This window comes from Amblyomma maculatum, chromosome 1 (genome assembly GCF_055883805.1).
Source record: "Amblyomma maculatum isolate TAMU_Amacu chromosome 1, ASM5588380v1, whole genome shotgun sequence".
NCBI lineage: Eukaryota > Metazoa > Arthropoda > Arachnida > Ixodida > Ixodidae > Amblyomma > Amblyomma maculatum.
In genome coordinates this window covers 187,296,053-187,316,176 of record NC_139344.1, presented here as the reverse complement: position 1 = coordinate 187,316,176, position 20,124 = coordinate 187,296,053, and the positions used below count along the sequence as shown (strand labels likewise).

At 51.0% G+C, this 20,124-nt stretch overlaps 2 protein-coding genes across 3 annotated transcripts in view; one reads left to right on the top strand and one right to left on the bottom strand.

Annotated features, from left to right (window-relative positions):
• Mcr (macroglobulin complement-related) overlaps positions 1-20,124 on the top strand; it is a 198,744-nt gene that overhangs the window by 102,870 nt on the left and 75,750 nt on the right. The gene's annotated exons all lie outside the window — the stretch shown is intronic.
• Positions 1,967-7,965, bottom strand: LOC146205149 (uncharacterized). Its single transcript, XM_084589833.1, has one exon. It carries the CDS (start codon positions 7,731-7,733, stop codon positions 3,225-3,227), a length of 4,509 nt encoding a protein of 1,502 aa, XP_084445959.1. The 5' UTR covers positions 7,734-7,965; the 3' UTR covers positions 1,967-3,224.

The window sequence follows — 20,124 nt, the reverse complement described above, 5'->3', positions numbered from 1 at the left end:
GACGATAAACGACCGCCCTCGACGAGGTTCCTCGTGGAGAGGACAGGCATTTACATCCGCGAACAAGCGTCCGCTGCTGGTGCGAGGGCGGAGGCCCAGAAGCCAGGCGTCTCCCGGGATAGAAGTGACTGCGAACCAACGCTATTTCTCGTTTATACCTGTGCTCCAAGTTTTGTACCGTTTCTTGATATGCTATGCACTTCCCTGTTATCTTTACCTTGTCCTGCTAATGCAACGCTGGCGACGCGCTGTTTTGCGCGTGGCTTTCTTTGTGATTAAAGGATGCCGGTTCCTTTCGCTTTGCAGCCACGCTGGTCGCATTCCTCTCCGAGTCCATCTCACCGTGCGTGGTCTGCAAAGCACCACTGTATCGGGGGCTGCTCTTTCTGGCGAGCTGCAGCATAAAAGCCCGCTTTCGGTTACGCTTCGTAACCTGTTTACGTCGCACTGGCCGCTTCGATACAAGTCCGGTTCGTTTCCGCTCCTTCCAGCAGGATCCGGTTTCTAAATTCAACGCAAACACACTTCTCCGCCGACAAGAGGTCCCGAGGCCAGTCGGGGGACCCAGGGCGCACGCGCGGAAGCCCTGTGTGCACTTTGATTCCTCGCCAGTTTGTTCAAGCCGGGGAAAGAGCTTTACACACACCCGCGTCCTCTTTTGCGCTTTCCTCGGGTTGGCTGCATAAGTCCTTGGCGTCAGCTGCTCGATCGTCCCAGCGCTCTTCAGTTTTTCTTCCAGAGTCTGCTGGCGCGGCAGACGTTTTCCTATCGGCCCGCCTACGCGCGTGGTAATCCCGGTCGCACGCTGTCCGAGTTGTCGATAGCCCTGAGGTGTACCGGACTTGGCTCACTGCTCGAGATGCCCCCGGAAGCCGGTCGCCGGCGAAGGAAACGCCGCAGAAAAACCTCGGTACGCGACAGCGCCAGTGCTGGGGACCTGGAGTTGATGGGCAATCGATGTAATGGGAGCGGAAAGGTATTTTTTCTCCCTGGAAGGAGCCGGGGCTTTTTTTTTTTTTCCTTTTGTTTAGCGTTTCGCCTCCACAGCACACGTCAGAAATTTTATAGCGAGCCGTGTTAAACCCGACCGAAAATCCCTGGCGATGGCAAATCGATTTCGCTGGCGTCGGCGATCAGGCGGCGGCGCATCGTGGTGTGCGATGCCGCGTCCGAGGCGGCCTGCGGGGATCCATCCCCGCGATCCTGTTTTGACAGTTGCGAGTTATCGCTCAGGATTTGCCGCGTCAGCCGCGCCTCGGGAGCCGGCTGCTCGCCCCTTGCACGGTCGGCAGCTGCGCGCATTGTCCGCGATGACGGCTTGTTACACCTCCGCGACACGCTCCCCGGGGAGCCCCCCTTGGCAGCGACCTCGTGCTCTCGTTTACGGGAGTCGCGCAGTTGCTGGCTTGCGTCACTCTAGCAAGCATTATCCGCCGAGTGCATTAGGGATAATGCTTCACTGTTTCAGCGCTGTTCAGCTTCCCGAAGCGTTGTACGGCGGTTATACTTTGGTGCAGTCGCACTGTTCATGTGTCAGGCTCTTAATTCGAAGTAGTTATGTCCGTCAGCATCAGCCCCCGTTCCATCTGCAGATTTCTCAGTGAGCACATTGGGCCTTCCGTATTTGTTTTTTCCCCGAAACGAACCTTGCTGTGTAGTTAGTCCTTCCTAATTTCAGATCGCGCCAGATGCGACATATCAGGAGTATGGCCAGAGTCGTTCAATAATTTTACAGGTCAAGGGGGGGGGGGGGGGGGGGACACTTCGCCGTAACTCTGTAAGGAAGCTTTGTGCGCTGCCAGCGGCGAAAACGTTTCCCACGTGCCATGGCAAGCATTTTCGAGGGCCGTATTTTCCGGAGTCCGTCCGCGTGTCGTCGAGAACCGTCAGGCCTTCGAGGCTGTGTGTTGTTGTGCCGGTGGGGTTATCACACAGTAGCCCACCGTCAACAGGGTAGTGCCAAAGAGTTGGTAACGCAGCGCTCGTCACCCGTTTCGTGAACGAGGGCTGTCAGCTCCCTGGGCGGTAGCGATGAATCCGAGTCGGCGTTGGTGAGATGAAGAAAAGGCTTTATACACTATTTACAGGTATTTACACAACAAGATCGGCTCTGGGGCCGAAAGCTACCATAGCCGTACGCGACTGTTCTCGCGCAGCGACGGTCGGGGAGATTCCGCCGCGTCCGCACTGTCAGGGGGCGAACTGCTCCCGATGGACGCTCGTGACGAACTCACACTCGGAGTCTCGAACGGAAGCACTTGAGACTCCGTTGCCGAGAACCGTTGACGCTCAAAATGGTCCAATCCGACGGCAGCACTTTCGCAGGGCCAATGGGAGAGCTTGCTGCGCTCTCGCTTCAAATATGCCGCGGGGCGAGAAGGGGTTCACCGTCAGGGCCACGGCGCGCCGTGCTGTCTGGACGTTCAGCGCATGTTGATACACGTCGCTTCTGTCCCTTTGGTACGGCTCGCCTCCAGTGCACTGGTGCTTTGCAGAGAAGTATCCAGAGTTTGTGAAGGAGGCGTTCGCCGAAGAAGTTTGGCGTCCGGCTGAATTTCTGGGCGGCTTTGGCCAGACACAACAGCACCCCCGCCATCAGACAATGCGCCGGGAAGACGAGCTGCTCGCATGTGGCTCGGATGCCGGGCGCGCTCGTTCGCCAGGTTCCTCCAAGCTCACGTACAGTGTCCGGGCGCCAGGTAGCCTCACGTGCCTCGGGTTCCACTCGCCAGGTCAGGATCTCTGCCGACAGCCTTCTTGCCGGGGCACGCCGATCAACTTCGCTCGGGTCGCTCCGATGCCCTTGCCAATCGCCACTGGTAACGGTAGACTTTTCTGCGGCTTGCAAAACTGACCGACAACAGGCAACACCCAACACAAGCAAGTACCCTCGGCCACCCGTCAAACACCAGACAGAGGCAAAATTTCAAATTCAATTAGCTAAATTGTTGTCCCCTTTTCGCTCCCACTACAACAAGAGACAAGTGTATAGGATGCAGTACACAAGGTTCAAACAACAATTTTGCATATTAAAAATACATTAAGTAGCAAGGAAAATTATCAATCAGTAATGGAAAAGAGTCTCCTTGAAATCGCTTGGACCGTAGACCATAACTGAGGAAGCAAGGAGGTCCTTTAATTTTTCCCAGTCTGCCCGCGAACATAACAGTCCGTCGCGAAGCAAGAGAAGGTAAGAAACGCGGAGTTACTGCAGGAAGCGCGGCCTAGAAGGCCCGACTTAGAGCGTCTGCGTTCGCGTTCAACCTCCCCTTTTTATAGCGGACAACGAGATTGTGCTGCTGGAGTGTCATGCTCCACCTCAGCAAACGGCCGCTTTTAGACGACATGTTACTTAACCATGTCAGCGGGCAGTGATCCGTTTCCACAATAAACTTAGAACCGGAGACATAGCAGGCGAGCCTTTGAACGGCCCACACCAGGCAGGCGCACTCTTTTTCAGAGGTGCTGTACGCCTCTTCTCTACAACTGAGTTTGCGGCTCAAGAATAAAACTGGTCGTTCATGACCATTAGCATCTTCCTGGCATAGCACCGCTCCCATGCCGCGATCACTCGCGTCACACTGAATAATGAAGCCCTTGGAAAAGTCTGGCGCCGTTAGAACTGGCTTGTTGCTCAGGGCTTGTTTCAGCCTCTGAAACGCGTTCTCTTTCTCCGAGTCCCACATCACTTTGACGGGCTCAGATTTCCGGAGTGCGTCTGTTAGCGGGCTGGCAAGGTCAGAGTAGTCTCTCACATAGTGTTGGTAATAACCAGCTAAACCCAAAAAGGCCCTTATCTCAGTCTTAGTGGTTGGCCGGGGATAGTTCACAATAGCTGCTACCTTGATGTCTGAAGGTCTACGCAGGCCGCGCCCCACCACATGGCCCAGATAAGTCACTTCCGCACAACCTAGGTGACATTTAGCCGGTTTCGCAGTAAGGCCCGCCTCTTTCAACCTGCTCAACACGATTCGCAAGTGCTCCACATGTTCCTCCCAAGTATCTGAAAAGATGGCCACATCGTCGAGGTATGGTAACGCGAAATCGCCCAAGCCATGAAGCACTCGATCCATCAGACTGGAGAAACAATACGGCGCGTTTTTGAGTCCAAAACTCAGCATAACTGGGCGGAACGTTCCGAATGGAGAAACAAATGCGGCGTAACGGCTAGCTTGTTTTGTAAGAGGTACTTGCCAATAGCCTCTCACTAGGTCTAGCGTAGAGATGTAATTTGCCTTCGACACTGTCTCCACCCTTTCTTCCAGGTTCGGTATTGGATATGTCTGATCTCGGGTTATCGCGTTCAGACGCCGATAATCGACGCATGGCCTCGGATCTTTTCCTGGAACCTGGACTAGTATTAGGGGCGATGTGTAGTCGCTCTCACTTGGTACTATAACCCCCAAGTCACGCATGCGCTGGATCTCTTCAGCCATGATTTTCTTTTGCACAGGTGAACATCGATACGGTTTACTACGAATCGGTTCCTGCGATGTCAGCTCGATGTCGTGCTCTACGACCGTTGTTTTTCCGGGACGGTTCGAAAAAACCTCTTGAAATTCTGAAACGATTCCCTTTAAATCTTCCTTTTGGGTGGCGCCTAGACGTGCGTCCAACATCAACTGATCCAACATTACCTCTAAACCACACGCTCTCATGTCGGCCGTCGTCAGGATTTCCTCCCCTTCCTCATCGGCCGCGTTCAAAGTCAAGTTTACAATTGCCTGACGCTGAATGTATGGTTTCATCAGGTTGCTGTGATAAATTTTGTTGGGCCGTCTTCCCAATTTCACTTCATAGTTAGTATCAGAAAGCTTCGATACAATCTTTGCGGGCCCTTCCCATTGAACTTCGAGCTTGTTTTTCTTTGATGGCCGAAGAAGCATCACTTGGCTGCCTACCTCAAAGGTGCGTTTTTTTGCTGACTTGTCGTAGTACTCCTTCGACAAGATTTTCGCCGCCTTCATATGGCTTTCTACAATATCCTTTGTTTTCCCCAGCCTCTGAAGTAGGTTGAGGACGTATGAGACTACATTTGAGTCTTCATCGCCGCCTTCCCAAGACTCTCGCAGCATGCGCAGCGGAGTTCTCAAGCTTCGGCCATACACAAGCTCTGCTGGGCTAAAACCTGTGGTCTCGTGGGGAGCAGATCTCAAGGCGAACATAGCGGCGGGAATGCAGGCCTCCCAATCACACTTGCGCTCAAAACACAGGGCTCTCAATATTCGCTTGAGTACCGAGTGCATTCGTTCCACTGGGTTAGATTGCGGGTGATGGATCGAACTGTGCACCACTTTGATTCCGCATTTATCCAAAAAGGTGGAAGTTAGGCAGCTGGTGAATACGCTGCCGTTGTCACACTGAATCTCAGAAGGGAACCCTACGCGTGCGAAAATTGAGAGCAGAGCGTCCACGACCTGGGGAGAATTTAGCTCCTTAAGTGGTACCGCCTCTGGGAACCTGGTCGCGACACACAGGGCAGTCAGAACATACCGGCAACCGTTCGTTGATCCCGGCAGAGGACCTACAATATCGATCACCAGTCGCCGAAAGGGTTCTGTTATGACTGGCACCAACTTCATTGGCGCCTTCCATTTGTCAGTGGATTTGCCCACTCTCTGGCAGGTGTCACAAGAGCGCACGAATTGTTCAACATCTTTCCAACAATACGGCCAATAAAACTCCTGAGCAATTCTAGCTTTGGTCTTTTTCAAGCCAAGATGTCCTGCCCACGCATTTTCGTGCGCGAGTTCCAGTAACTGCCCGCGATACTTCCGAGGAATCAAAAGCTGCTCATATTTGAGACCCTGCTTATCTGTGTAGCTGCGGTACAATAAGCCTGATCTCTCATAAAATTCAACTCCCTTTTTCCTCACACCCAGTTTGACGCTCTTCATTAAATCGGCGATCGAGCAGTCTTCCTGCTGCTCGTGAATGAGAGTTTCCTTCTCGACTGCAGCCAGCGCTTGCCAGCCGGTGGAAATCGGAGCGAGAGTTGAGCTCGCGTCGCCTGGCGGCGCCGCGTCTACAGCGCAGGCATCATTCTCAGCCACGTCCAAACACGGCTCGCTCACACCTTCTCCCGCGCTCCGCGTTCCCTGCCGTGCCGTCTCACCACTCAAGTTACCCTGCTCGTCTGGTGCGCCGCAGCGCGGTTCGCTCACCGATGCAAGATTAAGTTGCCTCGACAGATTGCGCGCTTTGGATCGCGTGAGGGCCATGTACGCCACGTCGGCAAAGAAAGATTTGCCCTGTTCCTTAAGAAGCTGCTCCGAGCTGTTTGAGAAGAGGTAGGGAAATTGCTCCGGGAGGGCGGCAGACACAGCGGCTTCTGTGTTTAGTTTACCAAATTCTCCTTCAATGGTGACCATCGCAATTGGTAGACAGACGCTCTGCTGCTCGGCCACTTGCTGTATCCAAGCGCATTCTCCCGTAAACTCACTCGGGGATATCAAAGACTGGTGGACAACGTCCATAGTTGCTGCCGAGTCTCGAAGTGCTCTGCATTTTTTTCCGTTTACCTTAATCTCCTGCATATATGGCTCCAACAGACGCAGGTTTTTGTCTGTTTCCCGAATGGTCGCCAACACAACTCTCTGTTTGCAGTACGCTGCAAGGTGCCCTTCCCTTTTGCAGTTATAACATTTCAACGGTTTGCGTTTTTCAAATGAACGTGTCGCATCGTTGCCCTGTTTGGGAACATCATTAGCCCTCTGAGACTCATTCTGCCCCTCCCTTACAGTTTCTTTTGTAAGAGACGAGTCTTTACGAAACTCACGACGCGTGAATGGCTTCCGTTCGTCGGGCCTCCTCGGAAAGCCATCTTTCCTGTCAGTTTTCTCTACGCGCACTGCCTTGTTGTGCAAGCTTCGGCGGGCGTAATATTCTTCCGCTAACTCTGCTGCCTTGTTTAGCTTAACCTCCGTTAGCTTATCTAGCAACCAGAGCCTGACATCATCATCGATACAACGGTAGAATTGCTCTAATGCGATGCATTCCACGAGCTTATCGCGATCGTTGTAAACCTCTTCGCCCTTGAGCCACTCAACTAGGTCGGCCTTCAGACGGAACGCGAAGTCAACATGCGACTCCTTACCCTTATGAGCATATCGGAACCTCTGCCGGAAGGCTTCAGGCGACAATTTGTACTTCCGCAGTAGTGCCTCCTTGACATCACTGTAGCTTTCGAAAGCCTCTTTCGACAGGCACGTGATTACGTCAGATGCCTCCCCGGGAAGCAAAGCCAACAAATTCTGTGCCCAGAGGGATGGCTCGATGTCATTCCGTTCGCACACATGCTCAAATTTCACGAGGAATTTAGCCATATCCTCGCCAATAGCAAAAGGCGGTAGTTGATCACGGATTTTGGGACTGTTAGAAAGGACTGTCGCAGAAGCCAAGCTAGGTGCTGGCGAGCCTTTGTGAAGCTCCAACTCTATCCTTTTACGCTCCAGCTGTCTATCCGCCTCACGCTCCTGCATTTCTTCCTTGCGACGTTCCCTCTCCTCCTCTTTATCGCGACGTTCCCTCTCCTCCTCTTTATCGCGACATTCCTTCTCCTCCGCTTTCTCGCGACGTTCACTGACATCAGCCCAGGCCTCTGCGGCTTCCTCAACCGTCACGTCATTAGTCTGCAAGATCTCAAGGATCGCTTTTTTTCTTTTCGTTGAGCACACATCGATGCCCAACTCCTCACAAATTTGGAGAAGTTCTTTGACCTTGTAACTCTCCATCCTTTACCGGCCTCTTGTTGTTTGCCTTTTTAGAATAGTGTACTATACGTTCGCTATCTCGCTCCTAGCAAGAGATGCGCAAGCCTTTCTCACACTGATTCCCTTCTCAGCATCCCCTGGTTTTCAAAACACTTCCTGTAGGCTTGAAACACGCAAGGTTAACACAATGCTACGCTCAGCCTTTCTCTAAGCTACCCTGTGTGTTAGAGAAGTCTGGCGTTTGAGGGTAACTTCAGGTACTCACCGCGCCGAGGTGCCTGACGCCGGTCAATCCCGCAGCTGCCATCCAATGTTGTGCCGGTGGGGTTATCACACAGTAGCCCACCGTCAACAGGGTAGTGCCAAAGAGTTGGTAACGCAGCGCTCGTCACCCGTTTCGTGAACGAGGGCTGTCAGCTCCCTGGGCGGTAGCGATGAATCCGAGTCGGCGTTGGTGAGATGAAGAAAAGGCTTTATACACTATTTACAGGTATTTACACAACAAGATCGGCTCTGGGGCCGAAAGCTACCATAGCCGTACGCGACTGTTCTCGCGCAGCGACGGTCGGGGAGATTCCGCCGCGTCCGCACTGTCAGGGGGCGAACTGCTCCCGATGGACGCTCGTGACGAACTCACACTCGGAGTCTCGAACGGAAGCACTTGAGACTCCGTTGCCGAGAACCGTTGACGCTCAAAATGGTCCAATCCGACGGCAGCACTTTCGCAGGGCCAATGGGAGAGCTTGCTGCGCTCTCGCTTCAAATATGCCGCGGGGCGAGAAGGGGTTCACCGTCAGGGCCACGGCGCGCCGTGCTGTCTGGACGTTCAGCGCATGTTGATACACGTCGCTTCTGTCCCTTTGGTACGGCTCGCCTCCAGTGCACTGGTGCTTTGCAGAGAAGTATCCAGAGTTTGTGAAGGAGGCGTTCGCCGAAGAAGTTTGGCGTCCGGCTGAATTTCTGGGCGGCTTTGGCCAGACACAACAGTGTACTTTGCGTGAGCCCGTCTGGCACACCCGCTGCGGAGAATGGTGAGTGTAATAACGGTAGCCGTACTGGGTGTCTTGTTGCATACTTGTTCCTTGTATGCCCTTGAAGAAGTTTGCAACGATGACATGCTCTAGCTGCATCCCATCCTTAAAGAACGCATGTCAGACGCCGAGTAATTTGACTCTTATAAGCACGAAATGGTGTTAGCAAAATGTCTGCGGCCGTCTCTTCGGCCTTTTGAAGAATACGTACAGAAGTTCACTGTTTACCAGGTTCCATTCTTCAATGTCTACGTGAACACCGCAGAATGCATAATGCGTGGTAGCTGAATTCCTTTTGCTAGTGTGGGTTGTTGGACACGTTTGTTTTGAAGAGCAGGTCGGCTGCTAGTTAACTATATAGTCATGTCACACCTCTGTAAGATAAGACATTTGTGATCTATTTCTTTTCACTCTTGCAGTAATGGTTCAGCTTTCATGAGTAAATAAAATCGCTCCAACAGTACCTCCTTTTGTCTTATTTGCATTTGGCCTTAACTCATCTAGGAAAATGACTTGTGTAATACGTACAGCACACATTAAGATATGAGGAACACTGAACCAGCATTTTTTTCTTTGCGACTGCAGGCCGCCGCTTTCTTATACGGTTATCTCTATGCGGTTTGAATTTCGTGGAGCGACAAAAACGACGTGTAAAGTAAGCGTGGATGAGACTCGGTGAGACTGTATACGCGATCAGCGCCTAATGAAGACCGAGACGCATCTACGGGGGCCTATAATTGAGTTGAAAGAAAAATAAGTTAATGGTGCTCACAACTTGCGAACGGAATAAAACCAGTACTATATAGGACCATGAAAACCACAAAATAATGCAAGAGCGAACCAAGCTTATAGGCAGCTCGACATCACAGGATGGGGAAAAAAAAAAAAAAATTCTAGGGGGTACTTTGGTTCACTACTCTGCGATGAGGCGAAAGCCTCAATCGCGCGGCGGTGGTCCAAGCCCTCCACTATCTCACCTTTCTCACTGTTTTCACTCCCATCTTCTCGATGACGCGATATCACGTAAGCTACCAGCCAACATATAAAGCCCTGCTTCAACCGAGCCGTATGAACGTGCCTGCTTGGCCGGATAACGTGAACTCAAAGGTTTTGGCAAGCTGATTGTGATATCACCCCCTCCCATATGAAAGGAGAGGCCCGAGTTGACAGCTCCTGCCAAGCGTATTCTCAAGAAGCCCTACGTCCAGTTAGTGCTCGGCCATGTCAGCTACCAGCTACCGCCTCCCACGTATGAAAGCGTTACGGACGGATGGACACGATCCGCGAGCATGAGCCATTAAAGGCTATCGCCTTAATAAGCTATACTGAGAAACCTTACAAAAGCCATTTCAAGTAAATCTTGGCGCTGGTCATTTACTGCTTGCGGCATTCGAACCACACACTCACTGAACCTGACTACTGGTCCGATGAATATGAGGTATTTAAAATAAGCCCTCCGTATGCATGCACACGTGAGCGCACGGGCACCAAAGACACGGAAGATGCGACGTGCGCCGTAGTGAGTTGTAATGACTGCAATCATGTGGCGTATCAATGCCTGGCATAATTCTTTGTGGCGATTCCTCAAAGCAGTGCCGCAGATGGTTTCCGTCTTCTCGATGGCATCCGAACCTGTCTGCATGGGGGAGAAGCCGGAAGGGAAAGAGTGAAATAAACGCATTCCCTGGACAGCCGCCTCTGCGGTTTCGTGAAATTCCGTTGTTCATGGTCAGGTTTACTCAGCTTCAGCAAGCGGGCTGAGTAAATCTTGAGACGCCTGCAGACCAACACTTTGTTGTGTCCTGCGATAGGAAGCACTTCGATTTCAAGATAGATGGGCGGTGCCCACACTATGGAGGGACTCCCGATGTCTACCACGTAGCGCGGTCATGTCAACATAATCTTACCCTTTCCCTCATCCGAGGGGCATGTGAGGCGGCCCTGCTCATCGCTGAGACCTAACGGATTCTGGCCAAGCGGACAAGGAGTTCGTCCAGCGGTGTCCCGGGCTCAGAGGTTCCACCCGCTCTTTTTGGGCCCGCACGCTCTCGTCCTCTGATGAAATGGTTTCCATGTTGCTGGTACGGCCGTGTAGCTAAGCAACGTTTTCTCACCCTGAAGAACGTCATTTAGCTGGAGAAAAAAAAGTCTGTATTGGTGCGTAGCAAGAGAGGCATGCATGCTGCACCTGTCACCCCGTAGCGGTTCCGGTCGGTAAAGCGGCCGCTGCACCCCCTGCTCTTCCAGCGTTTTGCTGCGCGGGGATCGTGTTCTGTGGCAGGCACAAGAATATCCCGGCCATTGGAACCTAACTGGAAAAGCGGGATCCCCAACCCGTCGTCGCTTCCTTTTTGCTCTCCTTTTCCGCCCAGCAGCGCGGGGCTTTGTCGGAGAGTGGTGCGCCTTTCCAATAAGGCCATTGTTCGCTGAAAAGGCGAAGGTGAATCCAATTACACGTTCAAGCGCCTGGCGCTGCGGAGCTCGCCGCCGTCATTCTGCCCCGCGCTCGTCGTGTGTTACGTGACCCCGTCGCAATGGCCGACACGCGCCAGTGGAGCGTTTCGCGCGGGCTCTTTGTGAGGAGAGAAGGTCCGCCAGACAATTGAGCCTGCTAAGTGGGTGCAAGACGACTCGCGATCTTCGTTTGTGAATATACGCTGTCTGCGCGCCACCTTGCTCAGAAAAAAAAAAAAAAAAAATCGCAGAGTAGGAATGTGCAGCAGGACTATACAAGTACAAAAGTGCAGATCTTTATTTACATGCATTTACAATTAACCTCCCTGGAGGAGCCAATTTCTGATAAGTTACCTGCTTCCGCAACCTGTGCTCTTCTCAGGCATCCCGTCGTAGGAAGGCGGGGCATTAAATTCGGATGTACCCTGCTGGCGTTACTTGGGAGGCACAAGTCCAGTGATCTCGGGGGCACTTTTTCTTGGCAATGGGAGCAAAGGTAGGGAGGTGGGGCGTCTTTAAACATGTCATTCCGCCATGTAGTTCGACTGCGCGGCTTTCGGTCTGCATAGACGTTTCAGATCATTTCCTTAGTTTGTATCGACAGCCAGCGTCTCTTGAACTTGACTCGAATCTTGTCTGGTGAAAACGCTTCAAACCCTTGCGGAGTGGACGAACCAGAACAACCGGAACGACGCGAACAGGCGGCTGTCGCCATCTTGTCTGCAAATCGGGTCGTCTCGAAAATCCGTGACAGACATCAGACGAGAAGACTCGGTGGAACCAAGAAAAGCGTTTTAGGCATGACAGCTTTCATTTCGGAAAATTGGTTCCGTGATAAAAATATGCCGTGAATAACTAGCGTTATGATTTCAATTTGTTTTTGTATATAGAAACTGCTCATGGTAAGCAGGGACTATATTCAGCTGCGTAGGAAGATGATGCGTTTCTGCTCCCTAGCTTTGGCTCCATTGCCAAGAAAAAGTGTCCCCGAGGATTTTGCTGTGTGCGAGCCGAAGCCCGAAGCAGCCACTCTCGTTTTTCTACGCGATGTCATGCCGATACGGGTGCATCCGGTGGCGGAAGTGCTTCGCCGCATGGAGGGTCTAGAGTGAAGCACAATGTAAAAACGGGAATTCAGGTCTTTCGCATCTGTCCGTGATAGCCTCAGGTAGTGAAAGTTAATCCAGAGTCTTCCAAAACGCACACGGGGGGCGTATCTGGCTTGTTCCGCTCTCCGCTTCACCCCTTCTTTAGCGGTCGACCTGTCTACCGAGAGCGGGACAGCTACTCCCCTCGCAACCAGTTAGTTTAATGTTTCATCTCGCGATACTAGTAAAAGTGTCCATGCATGGGCCCTTATCGCTTCTGGAATCGCGGTCGTTGCTGGGTGGAGGTGCGGGCAAAAGCCCTCGCTTTTCGACTCTTTGATTACCGCACTACGGCTTCTCTGCACCCAATATTTGACCGGAACGGCGCCAGCACACGGGCGCATTCCGGCTCTGCAGGACCCGAGGAGTAGCTCCGGGACGCTCGAGTGCTTCTATAAACGGCCACGACGGCGGGCCAGAGGGCAGGGGTACGTTTTTTCTCAAAGTTGGATGCCGCATGCCGTAGGAACCATATCGAAAGATCAACGTGTGTTATTTTGACGTCTTTCGCCGTGCGGGGCAGTTCTTTCGCTGTACAATGTGGCAGGTGCGGCAGCATTCGTACTACAAAGCGTATACTTTCGGGTCAGGAACTGCTAGGGGTGACATCTGACATGCACCGCTAGTGCTTGTATCGTGAATTTGCCTTTGGCCGTTGGCTGCGCAATGCTTTTCGACATGTGTATAGTGATGCTTGATCCCTGAAGAATAAAAGTTCATGATAGCAAATCCTTCCCGTATCCGAACAAGGGAGAGGCAAACAAAGTCTTCTTTCCATGAGCATCCCCTTAGATGTTTGAAAGGCTATGGGAGATAAAACCTTATGACTGCGGACTGCTAAAAGAATGACGTTTCGGCCAGTCGGCGTGACGCACCACTGCATGAGTTTGTACCGCCGCGGTGGCTCAGTGGTTACGAGGCGCTCGAGTGCTGAACCCAGGGACACGGGGTCAAATCCCGGCCGCCCTTTCGATGGTAATAAGGTGGTCTAAATTTCCGGAGCCCTCCACTACGGCGCCTCATAGCCTGAGACGTTCTGGGGCCAAGCCCTGTAAAACAAATCAGCTTGTTCATGGCCGCAGCGAGTTGCTAAGACAACCGTGCGCTGCTATTATCGATATCCAGGGGGATCGAAATAATTCGCTTGGAGGACGCGCAGGGGTCGTGGATGTAGCATTTTAGAATTTGTAAAATGCGATTTCATTTTATTTGTTGTTACGGCGGAATTTTCCCAATTTAATTGAGCGTCTAATGGAAAACTGGCGATTCAACGAAGTTAAGGCGAAGAAACGTAATTATACGGGGGAGATTTCCCTGCCCTAATGAAAGCACACATTCAGTGAAGCACTTTAGTTTGAGGCGGTAAGTGTTCTGCTGTTCGTCTTTATGTAGAGGCGTACGAGACAGTTTTTGTTCCGACGCAAAACGCGACGTCGAAGAAATTCTAGAAGGCCTGCCGCTTCTTCCGCTACCTATACGCAGTACTTCTGTTGTATCCTGAATATGCTGAGAAATCGCCCCAAGCCGTTCTGTTCTCGTGAACTGCGAAGAGAAATATGCATGGGTAGTTCGGGTCTGTTCCTTTTGAAGCGCTAGCTATATCCAGCAAGCTCGGTGTTTGTCGTGTTCGTTGCCGAAAAGCGCCCCCTTGCACGTGGCCGCCACGTTGCCGCGCGCTGCACTTGGTTTCCGCGCGGTTGCTTCTAAAAACGCCTGGAAAACGTACTGAAATTACTGGATATAGTGTGGCATTCTGCGCAGCGCAGCAGTTGCGATAATTCCTGCGCTTTGCAGCATGGCCGATTCGGCGAATCGAGCCTATAATACGAACGCTCTCGGGATGCTAACCGCAAGCTATGAAGCATTGTTGTGAAGGCAAAAAAATAACCGTTGATCATCCGCATTACCTCGATGTAGTCGGTACGTACGAATTTCTTCTTCTTTTTCTTCTTAATATTATTATTATTATTATATGTTTTATTTATTTATTTATTTATTTATTTATTTATTTATTTATTTATTTATTTATTTATTTATTTATTTATTATTATTTGTTTGTGTGAGTGCGTGCGTGCGTGCGTGCGCGCGCAGGGCGGGCATGCCTGCTCGTAGAGGACGCGATAGGGACGGAGAATATCGCCGCCGACTGTGTGGCTTGCCAGGGGTGGTTAATGTCAAAGCGAAATCTATCGATTTCCGAGATCGAATGATTACGTGCAGCCACCGTCGCCTGTCGTGTATACTGTGTCCACGACGCCCGCTGCTTCGCTCCCATCCGAAAGGTGACATCTATTTGATGAAAAAAAAAAAAAAAGGGGGGGGGGGGGGGGGGGTACGGATACGTATTTGCGCAGGAAACGCTCAAGAATTCGTGTCTCGCCAAGGTGCATTGAGTGGAATCTGGGAACTGTATTAGGGAATAACGCTTTAGGTAGCTTCTTGTCACCATCCGTTGCGGACGCGTTGGCTGCAGATTGCGCTAAAAAGAATACCACCCAGCTTACCATCGTGCTTTTATCTTGGATAACTCCAGCGGCTGTCCAGCGGGGATACCGCGGGCGGTTATGCAACATGTTTCTTTAAAAGGTCTAAAATTCTTAGGCCAAAGTAATTGGCTTCAGATTTATTTTAGTCCATGGGGCTATATTGGGGGCTGCTGTGGGCACCAAGTAAGAGGCAAACTGCTTCAATTAGTCCGTTAATTAACTAAATACGTCAACTTCTTAATTTTTATTTTAGGGGATAGTATTATATTTAGAGAATTGGAGCTCGTCATCTAATAGTATAGCGGTGAAAAAAAGGTTTTCTTAATGAAAAATAGCAGTGCGCGTTCCCTCAAATGTCACCCTGATAGGCAGTTTCACACTATAGCACAACGCCTGTGACGTAGATCGCTCCGCCCAGAGATTTCGTCGCTCTATTGGCATCACCTGAGAGCCAGATAGGCGAACAGCAGTTCGTTGTCGATTTCGTTTCCGCCGCCGGGGTGGCGCAGTGGTTACGGCTCTCGACTACCGTTCCCAAGGGTGCGGGATCGAATCCCGGCCTCGGCGGCCGCTTTTCGATGGAGGCGAAAAGCAAGGCGCCCGTGTGCTGTGCGATGTCAGTGCATGTTGAAGAACCCCAAGTGGTCTAAATTTCCGGAGCCCTCCACTACGGCGTCTCTCATAGCCTGAGTCGCTTTGGGACGTTAAACCCCACAAACCAACCATCTTCCCTAGTTATCGAACCTATTTTCTTTATTGCACGTATCCCCGCCTGTTTTTTGGACCAAGGCTACGGACTAAGGGTTAGTGGAATTGCATCATCCATGGCAAGTATTTTCTTCTGCGCTCATGTTGCGCAAAAGCAATCGCTCTTTCTTCTGGAACAGGAGTGGGCGTGGAAGGAAACTTAAAAAGATTAGACGATTAATTTCTTGATCACAGGAGCCCGCAGCGACAGTCATTGAATGGTCCCCATAATCCGAGTTCCCCCTTTATTTTTTTTATCGGAGGTGCCTTTTCCCTCTTTTTGATGACCACCTAACGGGTGTCCGTCCCAGCCTGGCTGACATCTATTGATCGCGACCGCGGGTCTGTCGAAGCAGCTCTTAAAATCCGCGAGAAATTGTAAACAACCCTCTCAAGAAAACATTGCTTTGGCTGGGCCGAGGCATTATCTTAATTGAAAGCCTGTCTGTGTTAGCTTTCTTCTGCTTTCTTTTCGGCGCACGGGGGCATAGCGCGCACCGGTTTTACGCGTTTTTTGCTCCTTTGCACGGATGCAGCAGAGGTCCCGACGTACCGCCTTCCGCGCTGTAAATCGCCGTCCGGAACTCGGGGCCGGCCGCGGACGTTTACTGCTGCGTCTCCTCGCCGGCCCGTCGTCGATCGTGCCCTTTATGCGCGCCGCCGCTTAGCTCGCGTGTGCCCTCTTGGCTTTATGCCGGCGTATATCGTAAATTGCGCGTTGGCCGTACTTCGCGGCGGGTGGCACGCGCGTCTACGGGGCACGACGTGTTATTTGCCTACGCGTCGCTGCGGGTGCATCATTTCGGATAGGCGTGTCGTTTGGCCTACCGGACTTCCTTCGCGCTCCGCTGGTCCGCCGAGAGCTTGCTTGGCCTGGCGACACAGTTTTCGCTTCTTGCGATGAGCCGCTGGTTGCGACAGCGTTCCTTGTTTGTTTTTACACGCACTCTGCTCAATGTCTCGCTCGTGCCTCGGCGGAACGAAAGCGGTACTACTTTATAAGGGGCCCCGAAGCTCTCTCTTACGGCCACTCCTCCAACTGGATAAGCATCGCCTCTCTTACTCCTAGGCCACTTGAGAGGACAAAAAGGCGGAAAATGACCAGCCATTCATTCACTCGTGATAAACCTTGCATCGATTCAGTGCACGGGCTGCTTCTCCAGGCACGTAGTGTCATTCCATCTTGCCGGGAACAGAGGCAGACTTCTGCACAGGTTTCCGAGGGACTTCATATGTAGCTTTGGCCGCATTTCCACGTCACAGTATTATACTGCGTCTCGAGAGCCTCCAGCCAACAGTTGTGTCAGAGATGTACACACCGCATTCATTGAAGCAAGCGACATATTTTCATACCTTTTCTCGCTGTTTGTTTGCGTCGAGTGATCATTTATTCACTAGGACGCGTTACAAGCACACTTTTAATAAACAGTACGATATTCTAGCCTCTATACTACGATGCCACGATGCACCAGTTACAGATCATCATCTCCGCCCATCTAACTTTCTGCCGCCCCCTGCTACGCTTTCCTTCCCTTAGAATCCTGTTTGTTACCCTAAGCGACCATCGGTTATCCTCTCTTCGCACTACCCTTGCCCATTTGCTCCTCTTAATTTCCACTAGAATGTCGGTAACTTGAGTTATTTCTCTGACCCACCCTGCACCCTTCCTATCTCTTAATGTTACCCTTACCATTTTTCGTTCCATAGCCCTCTGGGTTGTCCTCAACTTAGGTAGAACCCTCTTGGTTAGCCTCCACGTTTCAGTCTCATAGGTGAGTACAGGTAAGATGCAACTGTTGTATACTTTCCTCTTGAGCGATACCGGTAAGCTGCTAGTCATAATCTGCGAGTGCTTGCCAAATGCGCTCCATTTCCTTTTCATGGTCCGGATCTGCGGTTACTACCTCTCCTAAGTAGACATATTCGCCTACTACTTCCAGTGCTTCGCTACCTAACGTAAACTGCTGTTCCTTCCCGAGGCTGTTGAGCATTACCTTAGTCTTCTGCATATTGATTTTCAAGCCTACCTTCCTACTTTTCCTGTCTAGCTCATCAATCATTATTCGCAGTTCATCCCCCGAGTTGCTTAGCAAGGCAATGTCATCAGAAAATCGCAGATTACTGAGGAATTCTCCATATACCCTTATCCCTAACTGCTCCCATTCCAAGTCTGTAAATACTACTGGGGAGGTCGTGTCTCCTTGCCTGACACCTTTCTTTATGGGAATTTTGTTGCTTTCTTAATGAAGAACTATAGTTGCTGTGCAGCCACTATATATATAACTTCCAGCTCTCTCATGTATGGCCCACTTTTAATATAAACAGTACGATATTCTAGCCTCTATAGTAGGATGCGACAATGCAGCAGTTACAGATAGCAGTTTTATTTTTGCACAACAGGTGGCGCCAGTAGTACTGCTGTATGTGGTAACTTCAGTGAAACAATTGACCATATTATACTCGAATGTAATGGTATCCATCCAGAAGTTGATGCAGGCGCAGTCACTGTTCCTGAAGCTCTAGGGTTTAGAGATACCAGTGGCCGTGTGAATAAGCCGGCGGTGGAAACTAGCAAATGGAATTGAACGGCGGCGCAACACGGAAACGGACACAGACAAGAAGGGGACACCACGTGCGCATGTGGTGTCCCCATCTTGTCCGTGTCCGTTTCCGTGTTGCGCCGCCGTTCAATTCCATCATGCACCAACTCGCCCCCCAGGCCGTTATTCTGAAGCTAGCAAAAAACGACTGGAAGATTGGTGGCTTAAAAACAGAGAAGTGACATAATGTTAGTAATGTAGAAACAAAAATTTAATAAATAGAATGATGGTTTAGTTAACCAATCTAAATCAATAATTAAGATATAGGTAGAAAAATGAGCATGATAGCTACTGCTACCACCCCGCGTTTCAAAGGGGACGCTCATATAGTATATTCCATCCATCCATCCGTACGCCGCCATTTCGAGCCTGAACACGAAACGCTGCTCCACTGCTTCTGTCGCATGCGTTTCAAACAGGAGCTTTTAGTGGCAATTAAAGTGCGCGAAGATCTCGTTGCCCTTTACTGGTGCTGTGGCCATTTGCAGTAGGTGTTTACTCAAACGGGTCGGCTGGCATCTCTCATAGCTTGATGCACTCTAGGACGTTTAATCCCATAAACCAACCATCAAACGAGGCGGCGGATTTCTTAGCGAGATTGACTATAATCTCAAGAAGACAGGGATTTACGTGAAAAATGTAAGGAGAGAGAGAGAGAGAGAGAGAGAGAGTCAACAGACCCAACTAGAAGAAGAAGCGCACGAGTCTCTCAGGCGCTACCCGAAACCACCAGGTGACAATATATCCCATCTCTGATTTCAGTCTGCTGACAGTTTCCCTGTTCCAACGGTTTCATAATATATCAGCCATATGTCTACGGGATCCCTTATTGAATACCACGGATTATCAGCATATCATTGGAATATCCGTGCATGTAGAACCATGCTGTGTGAGGTATTAGTGACGCTGTTGCAGTGCAGAATTCCCAGCTGGAATCCACAGAGCACTTTCTTTTCTGTTGCCGGCGCTTCGCACTTCAGAGAAAGACCTACCTTGAAGGTCCTCCTCTCAAGGTTAAAGCTTCCCTTGTACTGCCCATTTTACTATCGTTCGGTGGGAGCGCCAAATGATATGTGTTGGGCACGATTTGGGGTATTATCAAGGACTACATTAAGCAACTGGTAGGTTGACTTGTTTGCTCTTTTTGAAATTCTTTCACAAGTTTCTTTTTTTTTTCTCTTTTTTTTTTTTTTCAAATCTGCTATGATCGTTATTTTAACTACAAAGCCCCGCCGTGATGGCGCAGTGGTTAGGGCGCTCTAATCCTGTGCCCATAGATGCGGAATCGAGGTCGCTTTTCGAAGAGGCGAAAAGCAAGGCACCCGTGTGCTTTGCGATGTCAGCGCGCGTAAAAGAACCCCAGGTGGTCGAAATTTTTGGAGCCCTCCACTACGGTATGTCTCATAGCCATGAGTCGCTTCGGGACGTCAAACTCCATAAACGATAAACCGCTTTACTATAAACGTTATCTTTTAGTGTTGCATCGTTATTTTTCGTTACATATTCCCGCTTGGAGCCCATCGTTTCCCCGTAATTGCCGGTGGAAATTTCCTTGCGTACGCCACCGCCTTGGCCAATACCGCCCTGGGGGTTATGTGTCACTTTTCAAGAGGCCAGCAACAACATAACGAACTAGTCTGAAGACTGCGACATCAGCAGCCAGCGGACCCTGCGTGAGCCGGAGGTGTCATGTTGCTCAGCCTTCCGTTCTTTGTCGGTGGAGCATCCGATCGCACCGTATATGTAAAGTCGACACGAGAAGCCGGCATACTCCCGGAGGGTTGAGCTAACACCACGTTGGTTGAAGTACGGACGCACGCGCTCGCTGACTGCCCGCTGGCATCCGGTAAGCTATGGGGACTCGCGTGTTCTTTTCTATTTTCACGCGATCGGAGAGGAATGTTGGACTTGAGTGCGTGCCAAAATTAATGACGATTTTCACTGGT

Coding starts and splice junctions, on each gene's coding strand:
- LOC146205149 (XM_084589833.1), bottom strand. CDS start 7,733: ATGGAGAGTTACAAGGTCAAAGAACTTCTCCAAATTTGTGAGGAGTTG.